Here is a 27,124-nt window from a genome sequence, read left to right as displayed (position 1 = left end):
GAATCAAAAGGAGCGCGAGGTTGTACGGGCTCGAAGATGCTATAACACGCTGACCCGGAGCTTCCAGGGACTCTCAGGGTCTACCAGACGGGCGCTCGGAGCGCACGCCCTGCCTGGCCCACCCGCGGGGAGAGGCGCAGTCCTCCTCCCTGGGCCTCTGGCGGCTGCTCCCCGTCCTCTAAGGCGCGGAGGGTCGTAGGGCCCGCCCCTGCTCCAGCAGGCGTCCTGACCTGGAACCACACTGACACCCGGTGATCTTGGCCTCACAATCTCCGCCCGACGCCTGAGCGACCCCGGCGTGCTCCAGCGCCAGTCCTCACCCGGGCCGCCATGGGGTCGCCTGACCCCCATCCCACGTGCAGGCCCCGGGTGGTCTCCGGGATCAGCCCCTCATGCAAGCCCCACCGCGCATCCCTGCAGCTAGTCCTGCAGGGCCTCCTGCGCCCACCCCCACAATCGCAGCCAAGGGCATTCCTCCAGGGCACCCACCAGGCTCTGAGCAAATCCTGTCTCCTCAGAAGCCCCCAATATCTTTCTCTTCCTGGAGTCACTGATGTCCTCTGAATGAGCAAGCATGAGTGCCTCAGGACCTTTGCACTCACTGTCCCCTCAGGGAAATGCTCTTCTCTGGATACTCACAAGAGAGCAAACTGTTTCTGTCAGAGAGAAGACCTACAGCAAACCAAGGCCACCACCGTCCATCTCCTCTGCCTGCTCTGTCTCCCTGGTGCACACCGCACCTGAAATCACCGCCGGGGACCAGGTAAACTCCCCAGGTCTGTTCACCTCTACCCAGGAAGAATATGGTGCCTACTGCAGAGAAGGCACTCAAACTTGTGGGCCTTGGGGCGCTGCAGGGCTCGGTTCGTTAGCTGGCTGCCTTCCACTGGGGTCATGATCTCTCGAGCCCCACATCCGGCTCCCTGCTCAGCGGGGAGCCTGCTTCCTCCTCTCTCTCTGCCTGCCTCTCTGCCTACTTGTGCTCTGTCAAATAAATAAATAAAATCTTTTAAAAAAATAAAAACGTTCGTTGAGTGAATGGTGTCGTGTCATTTTTGACACAGAGCCGCTCACAGCTGTATTGCGGTATCTCGTATGTCTTCAGAAGCTAAAATCAGTAGTTGCGTCCTGATGCAACTTTTGTAATGTGCATTTTGGACAGAAAAGGTTTGGGTGAATAACTGAGGTTATAGGAGAAAGTCAATTTCTTTTTACTTTTTAAAAATTTTTTTTAAAAAAGATTTTAATTTACTTACTTAAGAGAGTGAGCGAGCATTAGCAGGGAGGTGGGGGACAGAGGGGGAGGGACAAGCAGACTCCCCACTGAGCAGGGAGCCTGATGTGGGGCTTGATCCCAGGACCCTGAGATTGTGACCTGAGCCAAAGGCAGACACTTAACGGACTGAGGCACCCAGGCGCCTCTTTAATTACTGTTTAAAATTTCTACAATCCCTGCACATATTTGCAAAAAGTATGTAGTACTTTTGTACTTTTTTTGGTAATTCTTCTGGTTGTTAAATAAAATAAGTAAGCATGTGTATGATTTCCGGGGGGGTGGGGAGACACATCTTGCAGAGGTAAGGTGGGGGGGCCCTGGGACCCAGGAATGTGGGCAGGACACCTGTTGGGTCCCTGCACCCCAGGTCTGGAGCCCTCTAATAAGAGTAGGCACTTCCCCTGCGCGGGAAGACAGCACCCCCACATCCCAGGGACCCCTCTCTGTTCAGGCACCTGGCACACCCACCCACCCGCCAGGACTGGCAGGAGTGAGACAATTTACTGCTACTTCCTGGAGCAGGACCAGCACAGGTGATGCTGCATGGTCCTTGGTGTAGAAGAAAAGCAACATCCAGCTTCCCCTCCTTCCCTGAAACTGCCCCTGATGGCCTGAGCCACCCACCTCCCCAGGCAGTCCATGCTTGTGAAGCACAAACACCATCCAGGCTCTGCCAGGGGCCAGGAACTTGCATCGGTCTTGTACCCAGCTATAGCCCCATAGCTGACCCGCTATGGGGGCGGAAAAGAGGAGGGAAGAAGAGAGCTAGTTTGTCACCATTTATTTCCTGACCTATTTCCTGTAATTTATTTCCTTTCTCCTACAATCTCTCCCCACCCCCCCACCCAGCCCTGCCAGCCCCAACTAAACATGACTCATTTGCTTGGTTTTCTTTGAACTATTGTTGTCCTCCACATCCTTCAGCAGCTCCGAAAATGAGCCTTCTGCAGGGCTCCCCAAGTGAGGTCGCGCTGGCGTGGGCAGACCTGCCACTCACTGCCCACTCACCCCTGCTTCCTTGGACCCGTCCTCCTGCTAGTTCTGTCCAGAATCTCGGCCTTTCCTCTTGGTGTTCTCGCTCGTTTCCTGGCACGTATCCTCCAGGAGCTTCCTAGGTGTCTTGAAATCTTTGTCTACCTTTACAGCTAGTGACAGAATTTGAGGTGGAAACAACCTTCCCTCCACACATCTGGGGAGGGGGCCGTCTCCTGCCACAGGACTGCCCCCTCCCCGAGTCTCAGGGCACCTGTGCTTCCCTGGGAAGGGGGGGCTCCCCTTGACCCTGGGCTCTAATGCCCCTCGGCACAGCCTTGTTCCTCTGCAGTGCCCTTCCAAACTAGCCCTACTCCCTTTAGGTCTGGAAAATGCCCCCTTTTGGAAATTTTCTTCCCTAGAGTTTTCTCTGTTCTTTAGCTTTTCTCCCATCTAGATATTCTATTATTAATTTCCAAGAATTATTTCTTATTCTGGATTCTTACAGAATCAGGTGTTTTTTAAACTGATGCAGTACTTTTGGTGGCCTCTGAGTTATGGGCTGGAAGTCGTTTGGGCTCGAAGATGTTTCTCCTGGTTCCTGAGTCGCTATTTCACAACCATGACATGAGCTTAGCTGCACCCACCCGAGAGTGAGGCACTGCCCTCAATGGACCTGTTCTCGGGGGGTGGGTTTCTCTGGCTTCCTGCCCGGGAGGTGGGGGGCCTGCCTGCAGGAAGCCCTCCCTTACCCCCCAGCCCACGTCCTCCTGCACCACCCCGCACTCTGGCAGCTTCTCCCTGGAACCTAGGGCCAGGCGTCTCCTGAGCCACGTGACCCTGAAGCTTTGTTTGAAGGCAATTTCAAGAGGAACTTTGCTCTCTGAAAACTCTCTGAACTGTGAACAGCTAGTCTGATCCTTTTTTAAACAAGGTGAGGCCCAGTCTGCCTGGCCTGGAGTGTCACTCAGTGGGAAGGCTGGATGGGTCAGATGTGCCCTCTGTGCTCCCTCGCGCCCCTGCATGAACGGGGCGAGGTCCAGGGTGCCCTGTGTCCGAACTAAAGCCCAACCACCACTTATCATGCAACCTTGGCCAAATTATGGGCCCTCTACAGGTCTTCATTTTCTTACCCAGAAAACAGAGAACTACAGACAAATGGAACAGAGAGCCCAGAAATTAACCCTCACATATATGGCTAACAATGTTTGACAAAGGTGCCAAGACCATTCCATGCGGGAAGGACAGTCTTGCCAGCAAAAGGTGGTGGGAAAAACGGATACGCACATGCAGGAGAAGAACGCTGAACCCCGACCTAACACCATGCGCAAAAATTAAATAGATCAAGGACCTGAAAGGAGAGAGAAAACGCTGAGAAGAAAACACGGGGAAAAGCCTCAGGATACTGACATTTCTCCGAGGACGACATATGAATGGCCAGTAGTATCCAAAAAGGGGCTTCATGACATCAGGGATCCGGAAGCCAAAGCCACGGTGAGATCCCACCTCACACCCAGGATGATTACGCCCCAGACAGTGGCTTCTGGCAAGGACGTGGGGCAGACGTGCTCAAGGGTGAGGAATGGCGCGTGGGGACAGGGCACGAGGGACCAGGTACTGTGGGCTGCGGGGCAGCTGGCCTGCGTCCCTCACGAGGCTTCCCCAGAGGTGCCCTGCCTGCTCCATCCCCAAAGCCTGTGTCTAAGCGGACCCAGGGCTTGGCTTGAGCAACGTGACCAACAGAGAGCCGCCCAGGTCAGTCTTCGCTCCTGTCCTGCCCTCAGACTGTGAGCTGCCTGCTCTGGTTTCTCTCTGTACCTGTAGCACACACCTGAGTGTACCATGTCCATTCCATACTGGTGTGCCCCTGGGGTCAGGCGCTAGGGGAGGCACCCAGGGCAGGTGTCCCTCCATGGTGTGACTGCACTGCCCCCGTGTGGCCAGACGGGAGCTTGCGGGGCTACATGCGGCTCCCAGTGCAGACATCCAGGTGGGAAGGTTTTCTCCCGAACTTCAAGTGGCCTGGCTCCCCACTGGAGCCCCCAAACCTCTTAAGCCCACCTGCCTCCTGGGCCTTCCAGAAACACAGCCACATACCCACCACCGCAAGACACCACAGCTGTGACTTGCTGCCCAGGTTCTCCACTGACCACCACCTCCCAAACTACCCACTCCTGGGGCGCCTGGGTGGCTCAGTGGGTTAAGCCACTGCCTTCAGCTCGGGTCATGATATCAAGGTCCTGGGATCGAGTCCCGTATCGGGCTCTCTGCTAGGCAGGGGGCCTGCTTCCCTCTCTCTCTCTCTGCCTGCCTCTCCATCTACTTGTGATCTCTGTCAAATAAATAAAAAATCTTAAAAAAACAAAAAAAAAAACAAAAAAAAACTACCCACTCCTCACCGCACCTCCACTGACCAGACCCTTGGCTCCCACGGGGAGGGCTGGTGCCGCACACCTGAGTGCACCAGTACCACTCGAGTGTATCTGTACCACACCCAAGTGCACCTGTATGACACACCTGAATATACCCGTGACACACACCTGACTGTACCTGAACCACACACCTGAGTGCACCTGTATGACACATCTGAGCGCACCCGTACCACACACCTGAGAGCATCTATATCCCATACCTGAGTATGTCTACACCACACACTTGGGGTACCTGGGTGGTGCAGCTGGTTAGGAATCCAGCTTATGATCTCAGGGTTATGGGATCAAGCCCTGCTCCAGCTCTGTGCTGAGCACAAGCCTGCATGAACCTCTCTCTCCCTCTGCCCCTCCCCCCGTGTTCTCTTTCTCCCATAATCTAATATGTAAATACTACAAATAGATACTGATAAATCCTAATAAAATAATTCTAAGTATTTAGAACTCTAATAAAATATATTGCAGTAAGATGTATCTTAAAAAGTACATACACACACACACACACATACACGTCCCATACCTGAGCACCTGGGCGCCCGCAGCACACACCTGAGTGCATCCTGCTCACAAACCTGAGTGTATCTGTACTGCACACCAGAGAATGTCGGTAGCGTACCTGACTGTCTACACCACATGCCTGAGTGCATCTCTACCGTGCACTTGGGTTTCTCTTCCCCATGCTGTGAGGCACTGAGAAGCCACACTTTCGTTAGAGGAAGAGCCCCTCCTTCCTAACCAGAGAACATGGGACCCTTACCCATCCCCACTCAGATAAATTCTTTGCTAAAATTCTGCATGCTTTTCCTCCCCCACCCAGACCCAGGAGCGCAGGGCTCATCACACATTTACACAGTTCCCTCTCTGTGGCTGACACAGCGAAGGAACAGGTCTCTCCGAGTCCACTGTGTGGCCTCCATGGAGCTTAAGCACAGCCGTGCACTGGGGCAGGTGCCTCGCCAAGGCCGAGAGCTGCTCTGCGGCCAGCTTGAGACGGGGTCTGGGTGCAGAGAGAAGGGAGGGGCTCCCGCGTGCACAGGGCGGAACGTGGTAAGGCTGATGGGCTGCCCTACAGGCCATCCTCACTCCAAGCTTGAGGTCTTTGCAGGCCTGGGTCAAAGGAGAAAGAAGTGCAGCATCTTCCAAAGGCACCTCTTGTAGCCACAACGTAGGGAAGGGGAACGGGTGGGCAGCAGAGGGGTGCATGGCTTGGGGGTGAGGACATTAGCTGGGAGATACTGAGCCCAAGATGTCTAGGGGAACCCAGAGAGAAGCCACCTGAGCACCTGAATGTGTGCGCCTTGGGTCTGACAGCCTCTTGGGAGTCAGAATTGGGGATGTGGGGTCAGATGTTGTTCACTGAAGTACAGCTTGGGGTCACGTGCTGGTGCTGTGTCAGGAGCACGCTGATGCCTGGAGACGCACCGAACAGGGGCAGAAATCCCCAAAGACACCTCCCCGTGGGCCATCCCCCGCTGAGCTCACAGAGCCGGCCCACGAGCCTCACAGATTCACAGAGTCTTTACCCCCACCCTACATACTGTCGTCAGTGGTGTCCTGACCTCTCTAATCAGATCCCAGGTAAACCCAGACATGGCCGCCTCCTAACCAGCACGGGGGGGGCTGTGCAGACCCCTGTGGGGCATCGATTTCAGAAGTCCCAGACCCACTTATAAATCCCTAAACACCCATCCGAATGTCTTCACAACTGCTAACCCAAATTCTGGTTTGGGGAAGCACACTTAGGAGAGGAAAGAGGAAGAAAACGGCTGAAAGTGATGCCCATGGGAGAGGGTGAAGCGGCTGGCTGTGTGCGACAGGCGAAGCGGATGACCCCTCCGGCTGCCTGCACCCCACCTTCACGCTGGGAAACCACAACTGACAGATCACTGCAGGACAGGCCTCGATCATCGTAAATGACAGAAACCCACACACTTCCAGACCAAATCTGGATTTCTACGTTCAAAGAAGTCTTCATGAAATTTAGTCTAGCTCCTGTCCCGAAGGACACGGTACCCTTGGGTTTCCCTTCAGAGGAGTCAGGTGGGCACCCAGAGGGCGTCCTGGCCCCCGTGCGCTCCCATGTGCGCGCACCTGAGGCAGACCGGGACGGGGGCACATCTGCTTTATTGCTTATGCTGCATATTCAAACAAGTACAGTAAACCCCGTCTTAAAGACGTAAGGCACACGAAAGCCTTTGTGCAGCTCCGGATTAGTTTTAAGTTCCTACTGGCTAATGACAGTATTGCCCCTATGGACCTGGAGCCGTCTGGCAATGACATGATGAAGTCTTCACACGCAGGATCCCTGGAACATCGTATCTTACCTCATGGCACAGCCGAAAGCCTCAGTCAAATGTGTGTATGTGAATCACGATTACAACCACTGTTACATTTGCAAAAACCTTCCCAGCTTATCCACATATGTGCAGTCGGGTCCCCACATGTTAATTATACAAAATCTAAAGGAAGAGGAACAGTATCTTGCTGCATCTGTGTCCTGTTTCCTTCGAGGGAGATCTGGCATTTTTAGTCTTCCTTCCGCGAGTCCTGCCGCTATCTGCGAAGGCCAGGGTTACACGATGCTGAAGACCATGGACAGGTACTGCTCATAGGACACCTGAATCCAGCCGTCCTGATCCGTATCGTAGCGCCGGAATATATCGGTCAGCCTCTGGGGAGCGAGACAGGCAGTTAGATCGCGGCACGTATGAAAGAGAACGAAGAAAATGTACCTGGCAAGAAGACGTTTGGGAACGGAAGTCACCCATGTCTCCAGACCCCCAAGCCCTGATGGAGAGCTGGGCAGGAAGGCATGGGTGGGTAACCCTGAGCCGCCTCAGGCCTGCCCACCAGGAGGGCGCTGCGGCCTGGTGGCACAGCAGGGGGAGGGAGGATGAACGCGGGAAGCTGGGTAAGAGGTCAGGGGGTGGGCTGTAGCCCCAACTCAACAACACACCACAGCCCCAGTCCTGGTTTCCCAAGTGGTCCAGTGCTGAGCCTGGGTCCTCCCTCTACTCTAAGACCAACCTCGTGGGGGCTCTTCCTCGAATGCTCACCACCGCTCTGGCCACGTGCCACTGAGGACACAGGGAAACCAGCCCGGACTTGGGCCCCTCCCTTACACGCAGCAGGTGAAGGCCCAGACACAGACCGTGGGAGGTAGGTCTTGTCCCGGCCTCAGGGTCCCTCCCGGCCACCCCACCCATCCAGAAGGCTCTGCTTTAGTCTGTTCACAAGCTCGATCCCCCCACAGCAGGTCAGGGGCAGAGGGAAGAACCCTGCACCCAACAGCAGGGACAGCCAGATGAGGGCCGCCCCAGCTGAGGGGCACCAGGCAAGCACAGCAGGCCCGAGACTCCTGTGTGACAAAAGGCAGCAGAATACAATTCCTCAGGACAGGAGCGGACAACAGTGCCCGGTTCACGGTGAGAGCAGGCTGGAGCCCGGCCCTCCAGCAGCAGGTGAGACAGGGTGCCTGACCCAGCCGACCGTCTGCTTGGGCGTCAGCCGGGCCCTCCCAGCGCACGTGAGACACTCCCGTCGCACCAACTACAAAAACACCCGCGGCAGGGAACACCCCGGCGGTGGCGGCGGCAGGAACTCCAGCTGAAAGAACGACGGGCAATTCTTCTTCGCACTTCAGTTGTATTTTCCTACAGTTTCTACAGATTTTCATGTTCTTTTGCAAAATATCGTTTCTTTTTGTAGAAAAATAGACGAAGGAAAATATTTTGGGGGGTGTTTTATTGTGGCCTGCAGCTTTTCTCTGTCCTGTGTTGAGGGTCACTCGGGAAGGGTGGGTGGACCAGGGACCAGCAGGCAGGCCTCCGGCTCAGCACGGAACCCCCCGGCCGTGGCTGCTGCCTGCCAGACACCCTCCTGGAGGGGCCGATCCTCGGCCTGGAGGTGTGCGCAGGCACCAGGCAAGCTTCTCGTGGGACTCAGATGGGCTTACCTCAGTTACCGAAAGTCTACACTCGACGACCTCGGCTTGAGAAGAAATGTAAGGATCAGGTGTTTCCTCAGGGACACAACCTCAAATAAAAACTCTAACCCGAGTGCACCTCTGACGCAGGCAACGAGACTTCCACGCCGCAGCTTCTCCTCAAGTGTTCAGACCCCACTGCCAGTGGGGTGGGATGAGACCGGCAAGGCTCTCCCCATTTCCGGAGCCGAAGCTCGGATGTTAACAGACCTGGCTCTCCGGCGAGGCCTGGAACAGCAGGGGCCGGGCTGTTCCCAGACTCACGGTACTTAGCTGGCCACAGAAAGTTCACTTTCACTGACCTATTTCACTTTCACTCTCATGGGAAAAAATCCCGAGGAAGTTTCTCAGAATTCCAAATTATATTAAAAAATCTCAGGCTATTCACATCTCTCTGGGGACTCGAAAGCTGACAAGATATCACCCCAACCTGGATTCGAAGATGGAATCTGTGTGACAGTAAGGGCTTGGGGTGTTAGGGTCACAGAGGGATGACATCAAACTGTCCGCCAGCGGGTAACTGCTGAGTCTGAGGGACGGGCACACCAGTTAGTCCTACTTCAGTGTTTTTTTTTTTTAAATCTGTCACAATAAAAATCTGTCACAATAAAAATCTGTCACAATAAAAATCCGTCACAATAAAAATCTGTCACAATAAAAACCTGGAAAGCCATCTAAGAGCTTATCAGTTCACTGCATTTCTAAGCCTAACTCTGTGTAACCCGGATCCCGACCTAGACACAGGAGCGGGGGCCTACGTGGGCCCAGTGGCGCAGGTTCGATCAACCCTGCCCTTGTCTCTGGGAGGGGTGCTCGTGCCAGCAAGTGCACCGAGCTCCCGCAGGTACAGAAGAAAGACTGCGGGAGGGAAATGGCGGTGCTGGGGTCAGCGGGACCCGTGATCTCCCATCCTTGGGGCTCCCCTCACACAAAAAGGCAGGGCACAGTCAACATTTCGACAGAAAATTGACCCATTTTCTCGGAATGAAAACACAGCAAAAATACCAGAGTATACACGCAAATAGCCCACTCGATTTAGAAAACGTGACCTCATCGGAAGGGACCTTGAACACAGGGTTGGGAGATGATCCCTGGAGCAGTCGAAACCCACGTAACTACTAACAGCTTTCCGTGGACCGGGAGCCTTATCGCTAACAGACTAATGTCAATGAACACTTGTTTTGTGCGTTGTGTGTATTATGTACGGATTCTCACAACAAAGTAAGCTAGAGAAAAGAAAATGTTATTCAGAAAATTGTAAGGAAACACACGTTCGGCACTATGCCACACTTACCGGAAAAAGTCTGCCTATGAATGACTGTGTGGTTGGGCCGTACGTTGTTCAGGGTCAGCGGCACTTCCACGGGGAGAAAGAACCCTACTGGCCACAGCGCCCGGAACAGAGTAGCAACTCCTCCGCCGACGGGACTAACCTGCACGCCGTCCGGTAGCAGACGCCACTCCCTTCAGCTGCTACCGCACAATGGCACTCTGCCCTCTCCCTCTGCTTCCGTGGCTACGCCCCGCCTGCCGCACCAGCCAGCGCACGGTGAGCCCCCACGGAGCCCCGTTACCTGCAAGACGATGCATCCCTGGATGAAGTCGTCAAAGGCGATCTGCCCCCGTCCTTGTCTGTCAAACTTGCGAATGAGGATGTCGTGAAACTGGTCAGACAGCCGGTACCCTTGAAGAGGAGAATGAGGATGAATGGAGGGCCAGGAGAGTGGACGCTCCCGTCACCCCCACGTCCTCCTTCCGACAGGCCCCACAGCCTATGACATCAGCAGACGACAAACGATTGAGGCAGGGGTGGGAGACACGAGGCGCAAACTCGTTCACATGCCCTCTGGAACCACGCTCCCCATCCGCAGTCCCGTGGACGGCCGGCGGGAAGACACCCCCTCTTCCTGGAAGGCGGAGTACTCCCCGGGGGCCAGCGCTTGCAGGCGCCGCAGGTCACAGCTGTGAGCTCACTCGTTTGCGTCACGTATACTCACCCCACAGCGCTGCACCCCAAACACCATCCCGCAGGGCAGCCCGGCTTCCTTGTGAAGTTTTCATTTCATAGACAGTTTCATTTTACATGTGAAAGAATGTAGCGCTGAAGGCTTCCAAATAAACACAATGTAAACTCAGGGAAGGAGCTGACCCACCGGCCCGCACGCCCTCTACGAATCAGCAGAGGCATCCGGGAGGGAAAGACCACCAGGAGCCAGGCAGCCTCCCGAAGTTCACAACCACTCAAGGGCCATCGAATGTTATGACAAAGAGTCACTGATTCCACCTTCAACTTACTGAGTGTCTTGAAAAGGTCACAGCAGGGAGGTGGTTCTGAAGACACGGGGACACAGTGGCCACTCACCTGTGGGACACCCCTCGGGGCCACTCTAAACAAGGACACCTACTTCCTTCCCTCCTAGTTCCACTACCTGTGTGACTGTGGTGTCCTTACTTATTCAGGAGACAAGATCCCGGGGCCAAAATATTTTTACTGCTTTTCCATCCTGTTGGAATCTTTGCGAGGACACATGTACACCTATTATCTGAGTGAATTTCACAGTTAATGATTGCAGAAATACTTATTTTTCTAAGAAAGAGACTCAAACATGCACACACAGGACAGTCCCTTCCGGAGTGGTCAGCATACTCTGTGCATCTGTGACTTAAATCCATCCTCCCTGCCAGTGAGAAGACAGGATCCCTGACTCAAAAAAAAGAAAGGCAGCAGGTCCGGGATGGGGGTCCCCTGTGGACAGGTAAGGAAGCGGCCCAGGCTGGTAAGGGCGGAGCTCATCCGGGTGGAGAGAGCAGACACCAGCCATCGCTGCGGCGTCTCCGGCCCAGACGTAACCCTACAGGATGGACCTCCACAATCCCTGCAGACCACAGAAGCAACTTCTATCATCCCTGGGATCAGCTTCCGACTCCCCTGGTCCTCAGTATCACTGTAGCGAGAACCAGACCAACCCAAGTCAGACTAGAAAAATGAACGATGAAGAGAGACATTTACATGAGAAGCAAAATCTTCTCTAAGAGTTTCCATCAGTGAAAATCCATGTCACGATAACCCTAGCCCTCATAAATTAAGAGGAGGTGCCCTCTGGAAATGCAAATCAGAACCCCAAGAAAGTGGCTCACGTGTCAGGATGGCTGTGATCGGAAAGACTGAAACACCATACGCTGGCAAGAGTGTGGAGAAGAGAGAGCCCCATGCACGGTGGGAACCCAGATGGGCACAGCCAGCCCTGGACACAGTACAGGCCCTCCTCAGAAAGCCAGCAACAGAGCCGCCACGGATCCAGTTATCCCGCTACTGGGATTTACCCCAAGAAAACGAACACACTGACTCGAAAAGGCATCTGCGCCCCTGGTTCACCGCAGCACTGCCTCCAGCAGCCAGGGTACAGACGCAGCCCGCGGGACGACGGCCTGAGGGACGGAGACCTTGCCGCTGGCGGCGATATGGAAGGACCTGAGTGCGTTACACTAAATGAACTAAGAGAGAGACATATACCAGATGATCTCACTTATGTGCGGAACCTAAAAATAAAAAAAAGAGCAAATGGAACAGAACCAGACCTGTAAGTACAGAGATCCACCGGTGGCCAGAGAGGAGGGTGGGGGCAGGTGAAGCAGGTGAAGGGGACTGAGAAGCGCCAGTTTCAGATTGTGAAATAAGTCCGGGAGGAAAAGTACAGCACAGGGACAGACTCGGTAACGCTGCGGGAGCGCCGTACGGTGACAGACGGCGACGGCACAAGCCGCAGCGAGGGCTGAGTTATGCACCTAAAACTGACGTAACTTACGTCAACTGCGCTTCAGTTAAATGGAAAAAAAAAAAAAAAAAAGGCAGTGCCCCCCGTATGCTGCTCCCCCAGCCTGTGACCCTGGTCAGGACTGGCCCTGTCAGCCTGGACGTGCAGGCACAGAGCCACACCCTGAGCTTAGGAGAGCAAGGTTCTCTCCTGACAACTAACAAGCCTAGGAAGGGGAGACATCAGAGTGGCCCTGATGATCCCGCGAGTCACCAACCGCCTACTCCCAGCACCCCGAAATGACGGCACACCTTCCCAAGCCCAGACGCTAACCAGTGACCTCTCTGCAGCAAGGGGCAGACCTGGAACGGGGCATCAGCCCACGTCTACAAGCAGCCGACGGCATGAAAAGGCTGGGGGCTGCCCGCGGGCCTGCTGGGTCCTGGTGCAGACGCACGGCTCATTTTTAAGGTGGGTCCGAGGCACTGACGCGGTGAGCAAACAACCACACATGGCAGGGATGCGAGTAAAGCGTGTTGGGGGGACACAGCATGGGCTTCGCACTCCTTGGCCCGCAACGGAGGACAAAGCAAACGTAGCACCAGGCCGGTAACGGCTGCGAGGCGCGGCGACCGGATGCAGGGCCGTCCACTTTGGTAACGTTTCCATCAGAACACACCGCGCTGGCCTAGCGGTTGCCAGAGCTTACACGGAGGAGGGGGGCTGCCCGTGCCTCACCTTCCCACAGCGGGGACTGCGCTGCGTGGGGGCAAACGCCTCACGCGCTTCCTTCCTTCAGCTCTCTGCACCTGGCGCTCGGGGCCCACGCGCCCTGAGTCTAGAGAAGGGATACGGGAGCTCCCGCAGCCAGCGTGTGGCCTGTGAGAGTCACCCGGTGCGGCCAGGGCTGAGCAGGAATCTTCGCTTCAGTTCCTACTGAAAATCTGCTCCCATTACTAGCGTGGAAAGGATAACAATGTCCCTTTTGACGGAAGGCCTCAGAGACCGAGAGCCGGTCCCAGGAAGAGACTGGTTAGAACGGATGGAACGCGGTAGCAGAGTATTTACTTTCTCCAGAAAATGTCTGGAAGTCAGGGAAGAGCCCACGTCAACCAGCCGGGGGAAGCTGGCCAGCTCCTGACCACGAGGGACTGCCCCATGACCTCCACGGCCCTGAAGCCGCAGCAGGGACTCAGGAGGCCAGAGAGGCCGGGGCACTGCCCACCTCAGAGCTCCCGCCAGAAGCTCTAAGGACCCAGTGGGCCACGGGCACAAAGGAAAGAGAGGGCTCTGGGCCTGACAACGTTAGTGCCATCCGTGTTCCCTGAAACCTGAGGTCACTTGTCTGTGTAATTCACAGGACCCAGGTTCCGCCCAAGCTGTTCTCGGCCCAGCCAGGCCTCCAGCTCCTTCCATCCCTTCTGTACAGCCCTATCGTCCCCCAGCCTAAGGGCAGAGCAAAGTCAGCTGCGTTCCCAGTCCCAGAGCAGAGAACCTGAGGTCAAGTCCTGCCCTAACCCTGACCCCCAGCTAGTGTGCGATGTGAGAACACAAGCTTCCTATGGAGTGCCAGAGCCACTCACTGAACACCAGAGGATTCCTGAGGCAGGAAAGGAAAGAGAAAGAGAAGACTACAGAGTGCATGCCCCACGGAAAAATGGGAGACGGGCAGAAGTTAACAACATGTTAACAGAAGAACTAAGATGTACTTCGTATTATTAAAACTCAAAATACCTGGAAGTTCATTAGTACATTATAATAACAACGTAGTATGTTAGAGAAAAAAATAGGGCCCTATAAACTAACTTGCCTCGTTTTTTCTAAGAGGTATTCCTAAGCAGTCTTTAAACAAAATGTAGCAGGAGTTTTGTAATAGGGCCCCGGTAAAGAGGGCTGAGTGAGATCATCCCAAACACGCCAGAATTGGGGTGTAATTCCCACGAGCCTTGGACAAGTCCTCCAAGTCTGCTTCCTCTCCACACAGAGAACCCCAGCCTTCTCTCGGACCCATGCACCAGCATCAGAGGCCCGCTGACCCACTCTGGAAAGGCTGTGCAGACACTGCTGGTGACACAGCACACGCGGGGGCACACGCACTTGAGAATGAGAGCTGGCACGCCCACCAACGCTGTGCCCGAGGCAGCAGCCGGCACTGCCGCTTACGGAATCATGTCTCACACGTACGGACGGTCTTGCCGTGTCTCGTGACGTGTCACAAATAAGCTGCCTGAGTTTATTGTCACTTATTCACATGAAAGTTGTTTCCAAAGCCACCACATTCTCAATGTACGTGTCCCATCACTCCATTTCACAAACGATAAATGACTGCATAGCTCGTATCTCATTTTGGATGGGGAAAAAAAAAAGCACATAAGGTCTCCATGTCAAATATAAGCCTTCATGATACAAACAATATCAAAGTATAAATCTGAATGTCAACAAAAATTTCCTAGTTAAAAACACCAGTAAAGTGGGCGCCTGGGTGGCTCAGAGGGTTAAGCCTCCTACTCCTGATTTCAGCTCAGATCTTGATTTCAGGATCTCAGGGTGCTGGGCTGGATCCCCAAGTCAGTCTCCGCACTGGGCATGGAGCCTGCTTAAGAGTCTCTCTCTCCCTCTCCCTCTGCCCTCCCCCGACTTTCAAAAAAAAAGCAGTAAACTGAACAAAGTACAAACACAGTAATGGCCCCAAATGACCTCCAAAATGAAATCTGCTACACAATCGAGACAAGTGAATTACCAAAACCTGAGAGTGCTTGCTTGAGCTCGTTCTTGTCGATCATCCCGGAGTTGTCCCTGTCATAGGTGCGGAAGACGTTTTGCCAATCTGTGATGTACTTCCAGACGCCTGTGAACTCACTGAAGTTCACGCCGGCCTTGTTCTCCCGGTCAAACATGGCTGAGACAGAAAGAAGGTGAGTGGTACGCAGCCGCCGGCCTCTCAAGGTTGGTCGGCCGGGAGCTCAGTGCCCACACGGCCTCCCCCGCGCTTCCCTTGGGCCAGCCCCGTGCTCAGCCAGCGGACGCCCGCGTGCTGCTAAGAACGCTCCCCTGCCCAACGGGAGGGCCGGGCCTCCTCTGCCAGGTGGTTACCCAGCCACAGCCCCCAACTTGCATCCCGTAGTGGCGAGGCCCACGGTCAAGAGGAACACAGTGGCGGAGCCCCGAGACACAAAATGCTCGACAGGGAAGTAGCCTCCCCCGACGCACAATGCCCAGAGGACGCTCTTGCTTTGTCAGAGGAACTGGGGCTTCGGGGTGAAGCGGGCGGCTCTGCCCTCCCAGCACCTTGTTTAGTTCCTTCCCTTCTCCAAGAGACCTACGACCACCGTGCAGGCCCGCTCCACCGAGAAACAGACTCCACTGGCTTTACATTCTGGGTTTTCTTTCAGTAAGACCCGCTTTTCGTTAAAAAGATCACCCTGGGGGCGCCTGGATGGCTCGGTCGGTTAAGCCTCCGAGTCCTGACTCCAGCCCGGGTCATGATCTCAGGGTCGTGGGATCCAGCCGCGCTGGGCTCTGCGCCTGGCAGGGAGTCTCCTTCTCTCCTTCTCGCCCTCTCCCAAATACATACACATATACGTACATAAATAAATACATTTTGAAAAAGAAAAAAAAATGAGCCTAAACCAGGTCCAAATATGAAAGAACCTGTAACTGCATTTACATAAAATGGCAAAATGGCTTAAACATGTGTAAAAATTCCATCTGTACTCCTGCTGCCAAGAAAATGACAAATCCCTTGGTCTCTCTTCACGGGGGAAGCCAGCAGAAAAACGAAACAGGAGCGGTCCCGGCTGCTCAGAAGCACACCGTAATTCCGTGCAGGCTCACATAAGGGAAACTCCGGTCGGAAACCGAGCACCGCTGTTTCCGCCAGTCAACCACTGTGCAAGATAGGGACGGTGTATGACACGCGCTGGTGCAGTGTGAACACGGGCCCTTCAGAACCGGGAGCTCAAGCGCTCAGCTGGGAGGGCAGGGCAAGGGGCCATGGCAGGACAGGGGTCTGCCTGCACCTTTACTTACAGATGATTGACCTGACAGTCACGGGGTTAAATGGAGTCCATGTGCCTGAAAATAAATGACAGGAAAGACAGTCAGTGAAAACCGTTTTCACAGCGATCTCTAAGATTCCAACCTGGAACGGCAGCAGCTACCGACAGTCACCTGCTACTCAGGGAGACCTGGGCACACGGTTCTCAGCAGGGACGCTGTCCCCAGGGGACGTTTCTGGTCGCCATGACCACTGGGGGCTGTAAGCGTGTCCTTGCTGGCATCCCATCCGGCGCTGTGCAGGGGTGCCTCAGGCCCCAACAGACATACACGCAGAGCTGCTGATAATGATACGAGGCCAGAGGCTCGCTCTTGTTTGCTACATGAACAAGATCCGGTTGTACAGTATTTTTCCCAGCGCGGATCCCAACAAGAGGCCTGAACTCGCGACCCTGAAGATCAAGACCAGAGCTGAGCTCAAGCGTCGGACACAAGCAACCAAGCCACCCAGGCGCCCCGGTTTTACTGCACTTTAACACGCACGCTGTCTTCTAGGACTGCGGCCGGCAGGTAGGTGAGCAGCTTTCTCAAAAACCCACCATAAAACGCCTTAAAAACTGTCTCCTGAAACGAGCACGTGGTGTCCGCCGACAGCACGAGTCACCTCAGCGTGACAGCAGAGATGTCGTCAGGTGCCTGTTGCGAGGGGCCTGCTAGGTCTGACGGAACCATGTGCCGACGGACAACGAAATGTCCAGCAGATACAAATCTGTTTTCAGAGCGAGTCATACCATCACCAATTTCTAGACTAAAAACAAAGTACAGAAATGTTTTTAATGTGGGGGGAAAGCGGGGCGCCTGGGTGGCTCAGTGGGTTAAGCTTCTGCCTTGGGCTCAGGTCATGGTCCCAGGGTCCGGGGATCGAGCCCCGTATCGGGCTCTCTGCTCAGCAGGGAGCCTGCTTCCTCCTCTCTCTGCCTGCTGCTCTGTCGACCTGTGATCTCTGTCTGTCCAATAAATAAACAAAATCTTAAAAAAAAAAACGTGGGGGGAAAGCAGTGTCTCTCCCCACGTCCACTGATGTAAACGCTCATGTTTCCTTCCACATATCGAACAGTTTTCATGCCCCCTCCCCTCGCCCCCGACAGAGACCCATGCCCTGACCGCGCCTGAAGCGGCTTTGGCTCCGGCGTGCGGCCTCCCCGGGTGCGGGTGGGCGGGCAGGTCTGCGGGGCGGCCCCTGGCGCCCACCACACCGGGCTTCCCGCCGCAGCCGCGCCCGCTCCACTCGGGGCTTCTCTGCTCCTCGAATGTGCCTCCCCTTAGCTCCCCGCCAGCCGCAGGAGCGCCGTGGCCCTGGGACCTTCCCTGAGTGCCCCCGTGAGGAATGTCGTCCCCGAGGGCAGGGCCACCCCCGCGCCGTAACCGGCGCACCCGCGGGATGGAGCGGCGTCCGCAGGCTCACGCCGGCTGTGCTGCTCTTGGGGCACCGGCCCGCACGTGAAGCTCCCAGGACAGCCGCCACCGACGACGGCATGACGCAGAACCCGACGGGCAGGAAAATTCTAAGCACGCAGAGGGCCCCTTCGTCGCCGTTTGCTTTTCGCTCCTTCCCACAGAGCCTGCGAGCACCAAACCGCGACTCCGCGGGACACAGCCTGGCGCTGAGCCTCAGGAGCCCGGAGCACCTGCTGGAGGCTCTCCCCGGCCCTCCGCCCCCGTCTCCCCTCCGCCCGACACAGGCTGCCGAGCCCTCGGCGAGGGGAGGCGAGGGACGCCCCGCAGCCTGCCCGACTGCGAGCAGAGGCATCAGGGGCCATGTCTGCGAACGCCGCGGCCGCAGATGTTTGAAACAAAAGCGACACAAGCGCCACAGTCCAGTACCGCGCAGACCCGAGCATGTGGTACTGAGGGCCCGGTGCCACCTCGACAGGCCCGCGGGAGCGCCCAGAGAAGGGGCATCCCTGAGGTGACCCAGGGGAACCGGCGCCTGCGCCGGAGGATTCTGAGGACGGCAGGGGTCCCGGGCTCAGGAGAGCAGCAGGTCATCCCGCGCCGCGTCCGGACGCAGAGAGGCTCCCTCTAGCACGACACCCACAGGTGTGCCGCAGGGCTGCCCTGCGAGGCTCGCGGAGGCCGGCCCCTCCGCGCACCCTTCTTGTCACCCACACAGGGCTGGACTCTCCAGGGAAACCAAGGGGTGACAAGAGCCAACAGTTAAGGACTGGCCATCGCGGCCTGTTCTCACGGGAGCCCAACGACTCGCAGTGACGCGGATACACCGCAACGTGGGGACAAGTCGTATGTCCTGTGCGGTGCGCCTCAGATGCGCCTGAGTCGGCCGGGGAACCCGAGTCGTCTGGAGAAGAGTGTTCTGGAAGAAAGCACGGCACAGTGCTAACACAGCTCCCTGAGAACAGGGCACACTATACACGGAGACGTTTTCCACAAGCCCTGCACCCCCAGTGACCCTCTAGCCCGGATTTTCTGGACCATCCCTAGTTTCAAACATTCCTGTCTGCTCTTCCCAGACACGAACGTGGTTGGATGTCAGAACCGCTCGTTTGGAAAAAGTTCTCGTCAGATTTCTACTTAGGGGTATGTGATTCCTGTACCTACAAGTCCTGCTTTAATTTCATCTCCAAGAGCTAAAGAAAACAGAGGCCCGCCTGTCCGTGCAAATCTCGTACACTGTTTTCGCCCACGCCCTGAGAACGGTGCCGCAGCTCTAAGGGGCGACCCTAAGCAAATGGCGACCGCCGAGGGAACCATCTGTAGCTGCTGAGGACGAGACCGTCCCCACCAGAAAGCACTACCGCTTCCCCTCTTTACCCTCAAGCACACAAATGCCTGCCGGACTCCCCATTCTCAAGGGGAAAAGCCCATTCCGCTCTGTGGTAACGTAGTCTTCCACCCTCCAAAGAGTTTGTTCTTGAAATTATGTCCTGTTAACCACAAGCGTAAACAGTGGGTTCAGTGAGTGGCTGAGGGTTACGACTTCATGACACCCAACATTTCCACAACTGAGATACCGAACTACTGGAAATCTTTCGGGACAAATAAATAAATAATTAAATAAATAAAATTTTAAAATAAATAAAAAATAAAAATCAGACTTTTTAAAACATCATCACTGGTGATGTCTTTCCACTTTACTTCATCAGACCAGGAACTCCCAGCCTTGCTGGGCTTTTCTGCCAACAGAGGTGTGGCAAGTGCCGCAGGCTTGGGCACAGGGCACTGGCACTCGGTGCACAGAATCTGCAAGACTCTGGTTCAGCAAAACTCCACACTTCTCCAGTTTTCTTCAACGACAGCTTCAAAGAGCACGACTAGAAACATGGCCTTTCCGAAAAGCAATCTAAATCCTGACCATCAGCATTAAAGATGCCTGTACCCTTGATGTGATATGTGTGAGCTCTAGAAACTGGTTCTGTGAAATCTGGGGCCAAATCACTACAGTATTTACATTAATGAAAACGAGAAACAATCTAGGGGACGATTAGTGAAACACCATAAGCTCAGTCCGGGCGGACACACTGCCTCCCGGTTCTGTACGTGGCAGATGCGGGATCCAGTGGACTGGGGCTTGGCTCAAGGGGGAAAAGGATCTAGACTTCCAGTCTTCCGGTCTTTACACCCAGAGAAATTGGGGCCAGAAGTGCAATGCTGCAATGCACCCAAGGTTACAGAGTAACCTGTCAGCAAAGCCAAGTCCATCAAGTCCTAACTCTCTCTTGTTCCCATCTGGAAGTCTGGCGGGGCGTGTTTCCGGAGAGAGCAGAGAGGTCAGGCTGTCCTCGGCGTCGAGAACGCCCTCAGCTCCATGACTCGTGAGGACTCCAGTGCTCAGCTGTTACAGAGAAAGGACAGAGTAAACTCCACAGGGAAAAGGCACCGGGAGGAGTCCCGTGGTCACCAGTGCTGTCCAGGATGTGCTTCTTCCGCCAGCTCCGAGTTGTAAGGACACATGCCCAGTCACGGCCACCAGGGAAGCTCCCGAGTCTGGAGTCCAGGCTCTCGCGTGGGAGTCCCTCGTGGAAGCTCCAGAGACCCAGAGGGAAAGCAGCTGTTTGCCGTAAGTCAGACTGTTAGTATCGACTCCCAGGCAAGTGGCTGTCGCACAGCTCCAGGCCGCGAGTGGACAAAACACGCTTCTCAGTCTGCGCGTCCAGGACGCAGCCAGCCCTCAAAGTCCCTCCTGGGAAGCAGCAGGTTGTGAACAACGTGGGCCTGCTGAGCGGCACTTCCCCACGCACAGGCAGAAGGGAGCTGAGCGGGCATCGCTAACTGCCCCAGCGGCACACGCAGCAGCAAGCACCCTCGGCCGCAACACCGGGCCTGTGGGGCGGGAGCAGTGCCGGGACCGGAAGGCCGGTCTGCAGGGAACTGTCTGCTTATACGGTCTGATATCCCACCATTTCTTAATACAGAATCCCCAGGACAGCTGGAACTCTATTCTGATAAAAATATCTTAAAGACAATATATGAACTATTATCTTTTTTTTTTAAGATTTTATTTATTATTTATTTGACAGACAGAGATCACAAGTAGACAGAGAGGCAGAGAGAGGGGAAAGCAGGGTCCCTGCTGAGCAGAGAGCCCAATGTGGGGCTCGATCCCAGGACCCTGGGATCATGACCTGAGCCAAAGGCAGAGGCTTAACCCACTGAGCCACCCAGGCGCCCCAATGAACTATTATCTTTTAAAGTACAGGTATAAAGAATGTCTCCACAAAAGTACCTACATAGGTTATATGAAGGCAAACCTGCAGAGGGACAAAAAAAAAGAAGCTTGAGCAAAATTAAATCCCTGCAATTCCAAAAAAGAGCATGCAAGGCTTAAAAAAAAAAAAAGTTACCAAACTGAGATAGTTTATGGCATGTGCTTCCAACAGAAGGCAAGAGAACAGTCTTCTTCTGTCTTTCTTCATACCTATTAACCACACACCCCCGAGAGCAGTTTCAGAAGCTTTCCTGTGAAACAAGTCTTATAAAGGACTCAGTGTGCGGGACCCACAAGGACCCTTTCGGAGAGGTTTCAATGACATTTCAGCGGAGAGCACACCAGCACAGACTTAATTCAAGTGACAAACCAGGGAGGTCTGAAACTTCAGTTTTGCCACCAGTAACACACTAAGTAAAGCAACGTCCTGAAATAGCCTAATATTCCAGGGCGAATATGAAAACAGAAGCCCATTCCTGGGAGAAAAATTCGAAGTCAAAATAACGTCAATTGCATCAGCTCCCGGAGTGAAGAGGACAAAGACGGGCCCATCTGGTGGCTGGTTTCTGTGCACAGACCACACCTGCACACAGGAGCCCGGCCTGGCCTTCCGTCTGGAAGCGGACAGTCTAGTGGCCAGAGGCAGCTACAGCGGTGGCCACACGGAGCAGACTGCAGAGTGTCAAGGACAAGGCACAATGCCATAGCAGTTCAGCAGCCGGGGCAGGCACATGCCTGCAGGCAGAAAACCTGGAACTCGGGATGGACACGGCTCCAGCTCACACCAACAAAAGGCAGGCCCTCCGTGTGGAGGGAGTACAGAACCCATGCAAGGGGTGCACACCCCATGGACACAGGTGGGAAGACACTGGGGCTCAGCGGGCTCCACAGAGCCTGGGAGAAGCCAGCCCCCAGCACGACTCGAGCGGAAGGGCCGAGGGTGCCAGCAACACTCGTCTGCGTTTAGATCCCGGCCCTACAGCTCGGGAGCCAGAGGGGTAGCGCGGCCAACACGACCACCCACTCTGTGAATCTGCAGCCCTGATGACACGCTTTACTGCAGAGAGAACATGGTGAAATGTATAAACTAGAGCAAAATGAAGTAAATTTTAATTACGCTGGATGGGAAAAGAAAAGCAGGAGGATAAGAAACTAAGAGCGCTAAGACCAGGTCGGTGAAAGTGACCTCTCAAACTCCTATATTCATGCTAGTGGCCACCGATTTAAATTTCTTAGCAGCTAATCTGAAGAGGAAAATGTAATTGTTAAAAGATTCAGGGTTAAGAAAACATATAAACAAAACACGTCAAAACGGCCACCACGATGCCTAGAACAGGAGAGGCCTCATGCTCCCCAGGAGAAGCGAGACGGCCGCGTCCCGGGCAGAGGGCGTGCTGGCTGCGGCGCCGCCTCTCGCTCAGGTTAGCGTGGCCGCCTGCTTCAGGCCAGTTCTCACGTGCCTCCAACAACAGCCGGGGGAGTCCCACTGGGCCCTCGACACAGGTGTCTGCAGAGGCCACTGAGACAGTCCAACCAACTGGCCGGTTGCATCAACCAGGCACTGACTTCCAAGTACCTCAGCACCAGGGAACAAAACATCTCTTGGCAACTGTCAACATTCCCTCTTTCAAACAGGTTCCTGCTGGATATTTAGTAGGAGCTGAGCTCAAGATTATGCTCTGACGGAGTCAAGGCCCATTCGCTTTCACCACCAGCTCCAGAACTAAGGGCAGTACCGACAGGCTTGAGTGAAAACCCAGGAGCCTGACCCGACAGGTCAGACTCCACACCCCAGAGCTCCAACAGCAATGCTGACGCGAGATGAGGTTTGTCAAGTGCCCAGCACAGGGCCCACCTCAATGGGCGCTTTAGTAAGGGGAACTACTGTCACCACCACCCCCGGAGCTGGCATCCTGGGGTCACAGGCCAGTCACTACTACATGCTTAGCTGACGCCACTGAGCCCTGCTACGTGCCAGGCACTGTACTGGGACTCTGTGCACTTTTTCTCCATCCTCCACCCAGAAAGGTCAAGTCCTTGCCCAAGGTCATATTCCTAGAACTGGCAGAGCCAGGACTGAAATCCAGACAGGAACCTCCGGGGTGGACACATCAGGCCAATGAGGTCAGAGTCTGACCATCACCCCAGTGGAGGTTTCACACAAACCCCAAAGCGGGTGGCGCTCTCAGAACTTCAAGCGAACAGACAACAGAATGTCCAAATGGGTCATGGAGGAGAACTCAGAGAAGCATGACCCTGAGGGCACTCTCAGCACAGGGCCCGCCCTCTTTAACATACGATGTGAAGACGTCTGTTTGGTCAACGATTAGAGTATTTTTTTTTGTTTTTTGAGAGAGAAAGAGTGCGCACACGTGTGGGGGTGGGGGGGCTCGACCTCACTGCTCTGAGATCATGACCTCAGCCGAAATCAAGAGTCAGACATTTAACAGACTGACACACCCAGGCACCCAACACTTAGAAAGTTATTTTTTTTAAGATTTTATTTATTTGACAAGGAGAGAGACACACAGAGACACACACACACACACACAGAAAGAACAGAAGCAGGGGGAGTGGGAGAGGGAGAAGCAGGCTTCCCGCTGAGCAGGGAGCCCAACGCAGGGGCTCGATCGCAGGACCCTGGGATCCTGACCTGAGCCAAAGGCTGACGCTCAACGACGGAGCCACGGAGACGCCCCAACACTTAGAAAGTTTTAAGCCACATCTGCCAGATCGTAGCCTGCTGGGTTCCAGCCTGTTTGACATCTTTCTAGAAACCCCATCTTCTATCCTCTAAGTGTACCTGCAGCCCTGGAGACACGGACAACGGAAAGGGGTGAGTAGCAAGAGAAGAATGAAGAAGGCACGGCCATCAAAGCGAGAGTAAAGAGATTTCTTGGTTCCGCGGCTACATAAACACGCGTGGAGTCACACGCCAGTTCTCTGTGGCCGCGGGAGAAATACTGGGAGAGGAAGTCGGGAGCACCCAGCACCCTTCACACGCAGGACCCTGCAGACGCGAATCCTGCACTTCACGCAAGCCACGAGGCAACGAAGAGGCCCAGCCCGGTGCGCGGTGTGTGCCTGCAGGGGTGAGCACCCTCCGTCAGCCGCCCACATGCAGCAGGTGGGGCCCTGGCGGCACCCTCACTCCCTCCACATCAACCTGCTCCCGCGAACAGAAACGACTCTTCCCGTCTCAGAATCAACCCCTTTCTTCCTTAAAGGGCCTCTGGAAAAGAGAAGCTACAAATCCAGGACTCAGAAAAGGCACCTGAGGGATTTTTAAAAAGGGCAGCGCAGCGGGTGTGTGATGAAGTCCAAGTTCTCAGACAGCGCCTGCCCCGTGACCCCTGCGGAAACCAGCAGGAACACAGCTCCACGGAGACCCCCAACACGGAGACCCCCAACACGCTGCCCCAGAGCTGCGGTCCGGTCCCGTCTGAACACCTCGTCCCCCCGGGGATGAGACCAGCTTCCCACAATCCCACTGCCAGCGCCACACCTGCAGCAACCCACGGTCTTCCCCACGGCGCCCCCGCACCCTGATGACCCTCTCCAGAGGGCCACGAGACGGACCCCTAAGAACCGCGTGATCTTCCACGCAGAAGTGGACGCGCTGTACAGAGCCAAGCGGCCCGTCCGTCCCTGCAGCCTGCACCCAAGCTCGTTCCTCCGGAAACGCTCAGCAGCAGCCGCCACGCGCTGGGGGAAGCAGGTCTTGTCACTCCTGCGCACTTGGAGCAGGAAGCCCGTCGCCAGGGCGGGTCAGGCCCCACGCCCGGCAGAAGGCCGGCCGCCCCACTCACCGTTGGAGAGCGCCTGCTGCAGCTCGCCGTCCGAGATCACGCCGCTCCGGTCCTTGTCGACCCTGCAAAGCCGAGCCCGGTTAGCCGCGGACCGACGGGCAGAGCCGGCGCCCGCACCGAACTGCGTCAACCCTGCACGGCCGAGGCAGCTCCTTCCCACGACCGTCCCCTGGGCTCAGCGGGGACGCCTCACCCCGCCTCCTGCTGGGGAACAAAGGAGGGTCGGGCGCCTTCTCCGTCCTGAGCACTCCGCCGCCACGGGGCAGGCCACGGTCCGCCGCCACGGTCCACCGCCACGGGGCAGGCCACGGTCCGCCGCCACGGGGCAGGCCGCGTCTCCCCGGGAGAACCACCTTCTCCCTCCTCACACTTCCCGGGCCTTGCTGCTCGGTTTGCCCGGGCCTGAAGTCCGCCCACACCAGCTTCTCTCCTGCCCCAGACAAGCCCTTCCCTGGCCGTGAGCCGTTCGAGTCTCGGTCACTCGCTCACGTGGAGGGTGACCGGACGGAAGGCGCTGCTGAAACCGTCGCCAGCTTCTTTCCCTGCCGCTAAGAGCGGGGGCGCGTCTGCGTCTCCGTCCGCCTCACGCCAGCGTCCCGAGACCCTCCCGGAGCGGCCCCTCAGCTGCGGGCTCCTGGCCGCGGCGGGGCGAGGGGTGGAGGCCGCGACCCCTGAGCGACTGAGGCCACTGGGCACCTCCGCAGAGCCCCGGCGGGAGGGAGGCGCGGGAGTGGGGGGCGGCAGCCCAGGGCTGGGGGCGTCGGGCAGGAGGCCGGGGAGAGATCTAAGGGAGCCGGGAAGAAGGCCAGGGCGATGGGAGGCCGGGGGAGGCCGGGGAGGCCGGAGGGAAGCCGGGAAGGAAAGCGGGAAGGAAACCGGGAAGGAGGCCGGGGAAGGCCAGGGAGGGAGGAGCGGAGGCCAGGGAGCCCCGTAAGCGTCCGGGGGGCTCCGAGCCTCACCTTTGGAAGACGTTCCACAGGAAGCTCTGGTCCGGCAGCGCCGCGCCTCCAGGCGGGCCGGCCCCGGGGCCCGGGCGGTAGGAGTAGGTGGCCATGGACCCAGACGCTCCCCTGGGCTGAGGCTCCCCAGGAACGCAGGAGGACCCGGGCGGCTCCACTTCCGCCTCCGCGGGGCGGGGCCCGGCGCTCACATCACTTCCGGGGGCACCGGAAGGCGGTGTCTCCCCACGGGCCCCTTCCGCGCCGCGGAGCCCCTCGCGGGCCGGTTGCTAGGCGACACTGGGGCCGCGGCTGTGCGCGTGCGCGCGGCGGCCGCCTCCACATTCGCGGACCAGCGGACCTGCGTGCAGAAGGCGCTGCCCTCCACCGTGTTTAATTCTTGCACCTAAAGGCCCTGGGAGCGAGCGTGGCCGGAGGGAAGAACGCGCTGCCCCTCACCGGCGGCCCGGCCCGCTGGCGAGCCCCTGCGGCGTCCGGGCGGCCTTCGGAGCCGGGGCACGGCGGTGGAGGGCCCCGCGGGGGGCGCCCCCGAGCACGCGCCGGCCGCCCGCTGGCCGCCGTCGGGGAGACGAGGGTCCCCGCGCCCGCGAGAACTCGGACGGTTTCGGAGTCCCTTCTCCCCAAGGAGTCCCCCAGCAGTCTTTTCTGGAATTTTCCGCAGCTGCGCTGGGGGCTTCCAGGCCCGTCCGCGGACCGGCTCCCGACCCCGGCTCCGCGGCTGCTCCAGCTCCGCAGCACGAACAGGCGCTTGCGACGCTGCTTGCAGGGGACAAGACTCGTCCCCGGCGGCCTCGGGCCCCGGGCCACGCGCTCCCGCCGCTGTGCCCCTGGACGGTACCCCTGGACGGCCACGGCCGGCCACCCGCGCGGAGCGGGAGCAGCTGCCGGCCTGTGGCGCCGGGCGTGCCCGCGAGGAGCATACGCACCCTGCGCGCGGGTGACCGCGCGTGGTCTCAGGCCCGGCTCGCGGCCGGCTGCAGAGGTCAAGGCTTCCTGATGGGCGAGCGGGGAGCCCGAGGCCACACGGGCCAGGACGTGCCAGCCCAGGCCGACCTGTGCTGCCCTGCCCTTCAGGCTCCTCGAAGAAACAGTGTCGCAGGGAAACAAGGGTTGAAGAAGGTCCTGCCCCTCCCCCGGCAGCGTCTGTCCGCAGATGTACGGACCGTCCGGAAGGCTCCGTCGGAAACTCGGGCCTGGGCCGTCCCTCCCTCCCCCTC

At 56.7% G+C, this 27,124-nt stretch overlaps 1 protein-coding gene across 2 annotated transcripts; it reads right to left on the bottom strand.

Annotated features, from left to right (window-relative positions):
• Positions 1 to 7,224: 7,224 nt before the first annotated feature.
• Positions 7,225 to 26,050, bottom strand: PDCD6 (programmed cell death 6). 2 transcript variants are annotated; one of them, XM_032861813.1, is made up of 6 exons: positions 25,908 to 26,050; positions 24,949 to 25,010; positions 16,447 to 16,491; positions 15,164 to 15,316; positions 10,237 to 10,346; positions 7,225 to 7,348 (listed from the first exon to the last, which is right to left on the bottom strand). In XM_032861813.1, exons 1-6 carry the CDS (start codon positions 26,000 to 26,002, stop codon positions 7,250 to 7,252), a joined length of 564 nt encoding a protein of 187 aa, XP_032717704.1. In that variant the 5' UTR covers positions 26,003 to 26,050; the 3' UTR covers positions 7,225 to 7,249. The 2 variants fall into 2 exon arrangements, with proteins under 2 accessions (XP_032717704.1, XP_032717703.1); XM_032861812.1 differs by having other exon boundaries at positions 15,158 to 15,316; positions 25,908 to 26,047.
• Between the last annotated feature and the right edge of the window lie 1,074 nt (positions 26,051 to 27,124).

Source organism: Lontra canadensis, unplaced genomic scaffold, assembly GCF_010015895.1.
Source record: "Lontra canadensis isolate GAN:19392208 unplaced genomic scaffold, GSC_riverotter_1.0 scaffold22, whole genome shotgun sequence".
Taxonomy (NCBI): domain Eukaryota; kingdom Metazoa; phylum Chordata; class Mammalia; order Carnivora; family Mustelidae; genus Lontra; species Lontra canadensis.
The sequence above is the reverse complement of the archived record's forward strand: the minus strand, read 5'-3'. Positions and strand labels throughout refer to the sequence as shown.

Bases quoted from the DNA above. Each gene is read 5' to 3' on its own strand.
- PDCD6 (XM_032861812.1), bottom strand. From the start codon at position 26,002: ATGGCCACCTACTCCTACCGCCCGGGCCCCGGGGCCGGCCCGCCTGGA. The intron at 25,011-25,907 runs GTGAGGCTCGGA...TCGGCTTTGCAG, and splicing joins CTGTGGAACGTCTTCCAAAG to GGTCGACAAGGACCGGAGCG. The intron at 7,349-10,236 runs GTAACGGGGCTC...CTCGCTCCCCAG, and splicing joins AGGGATGCATCGTCTTGCAG to AGGCTGACCGATATATTCCG.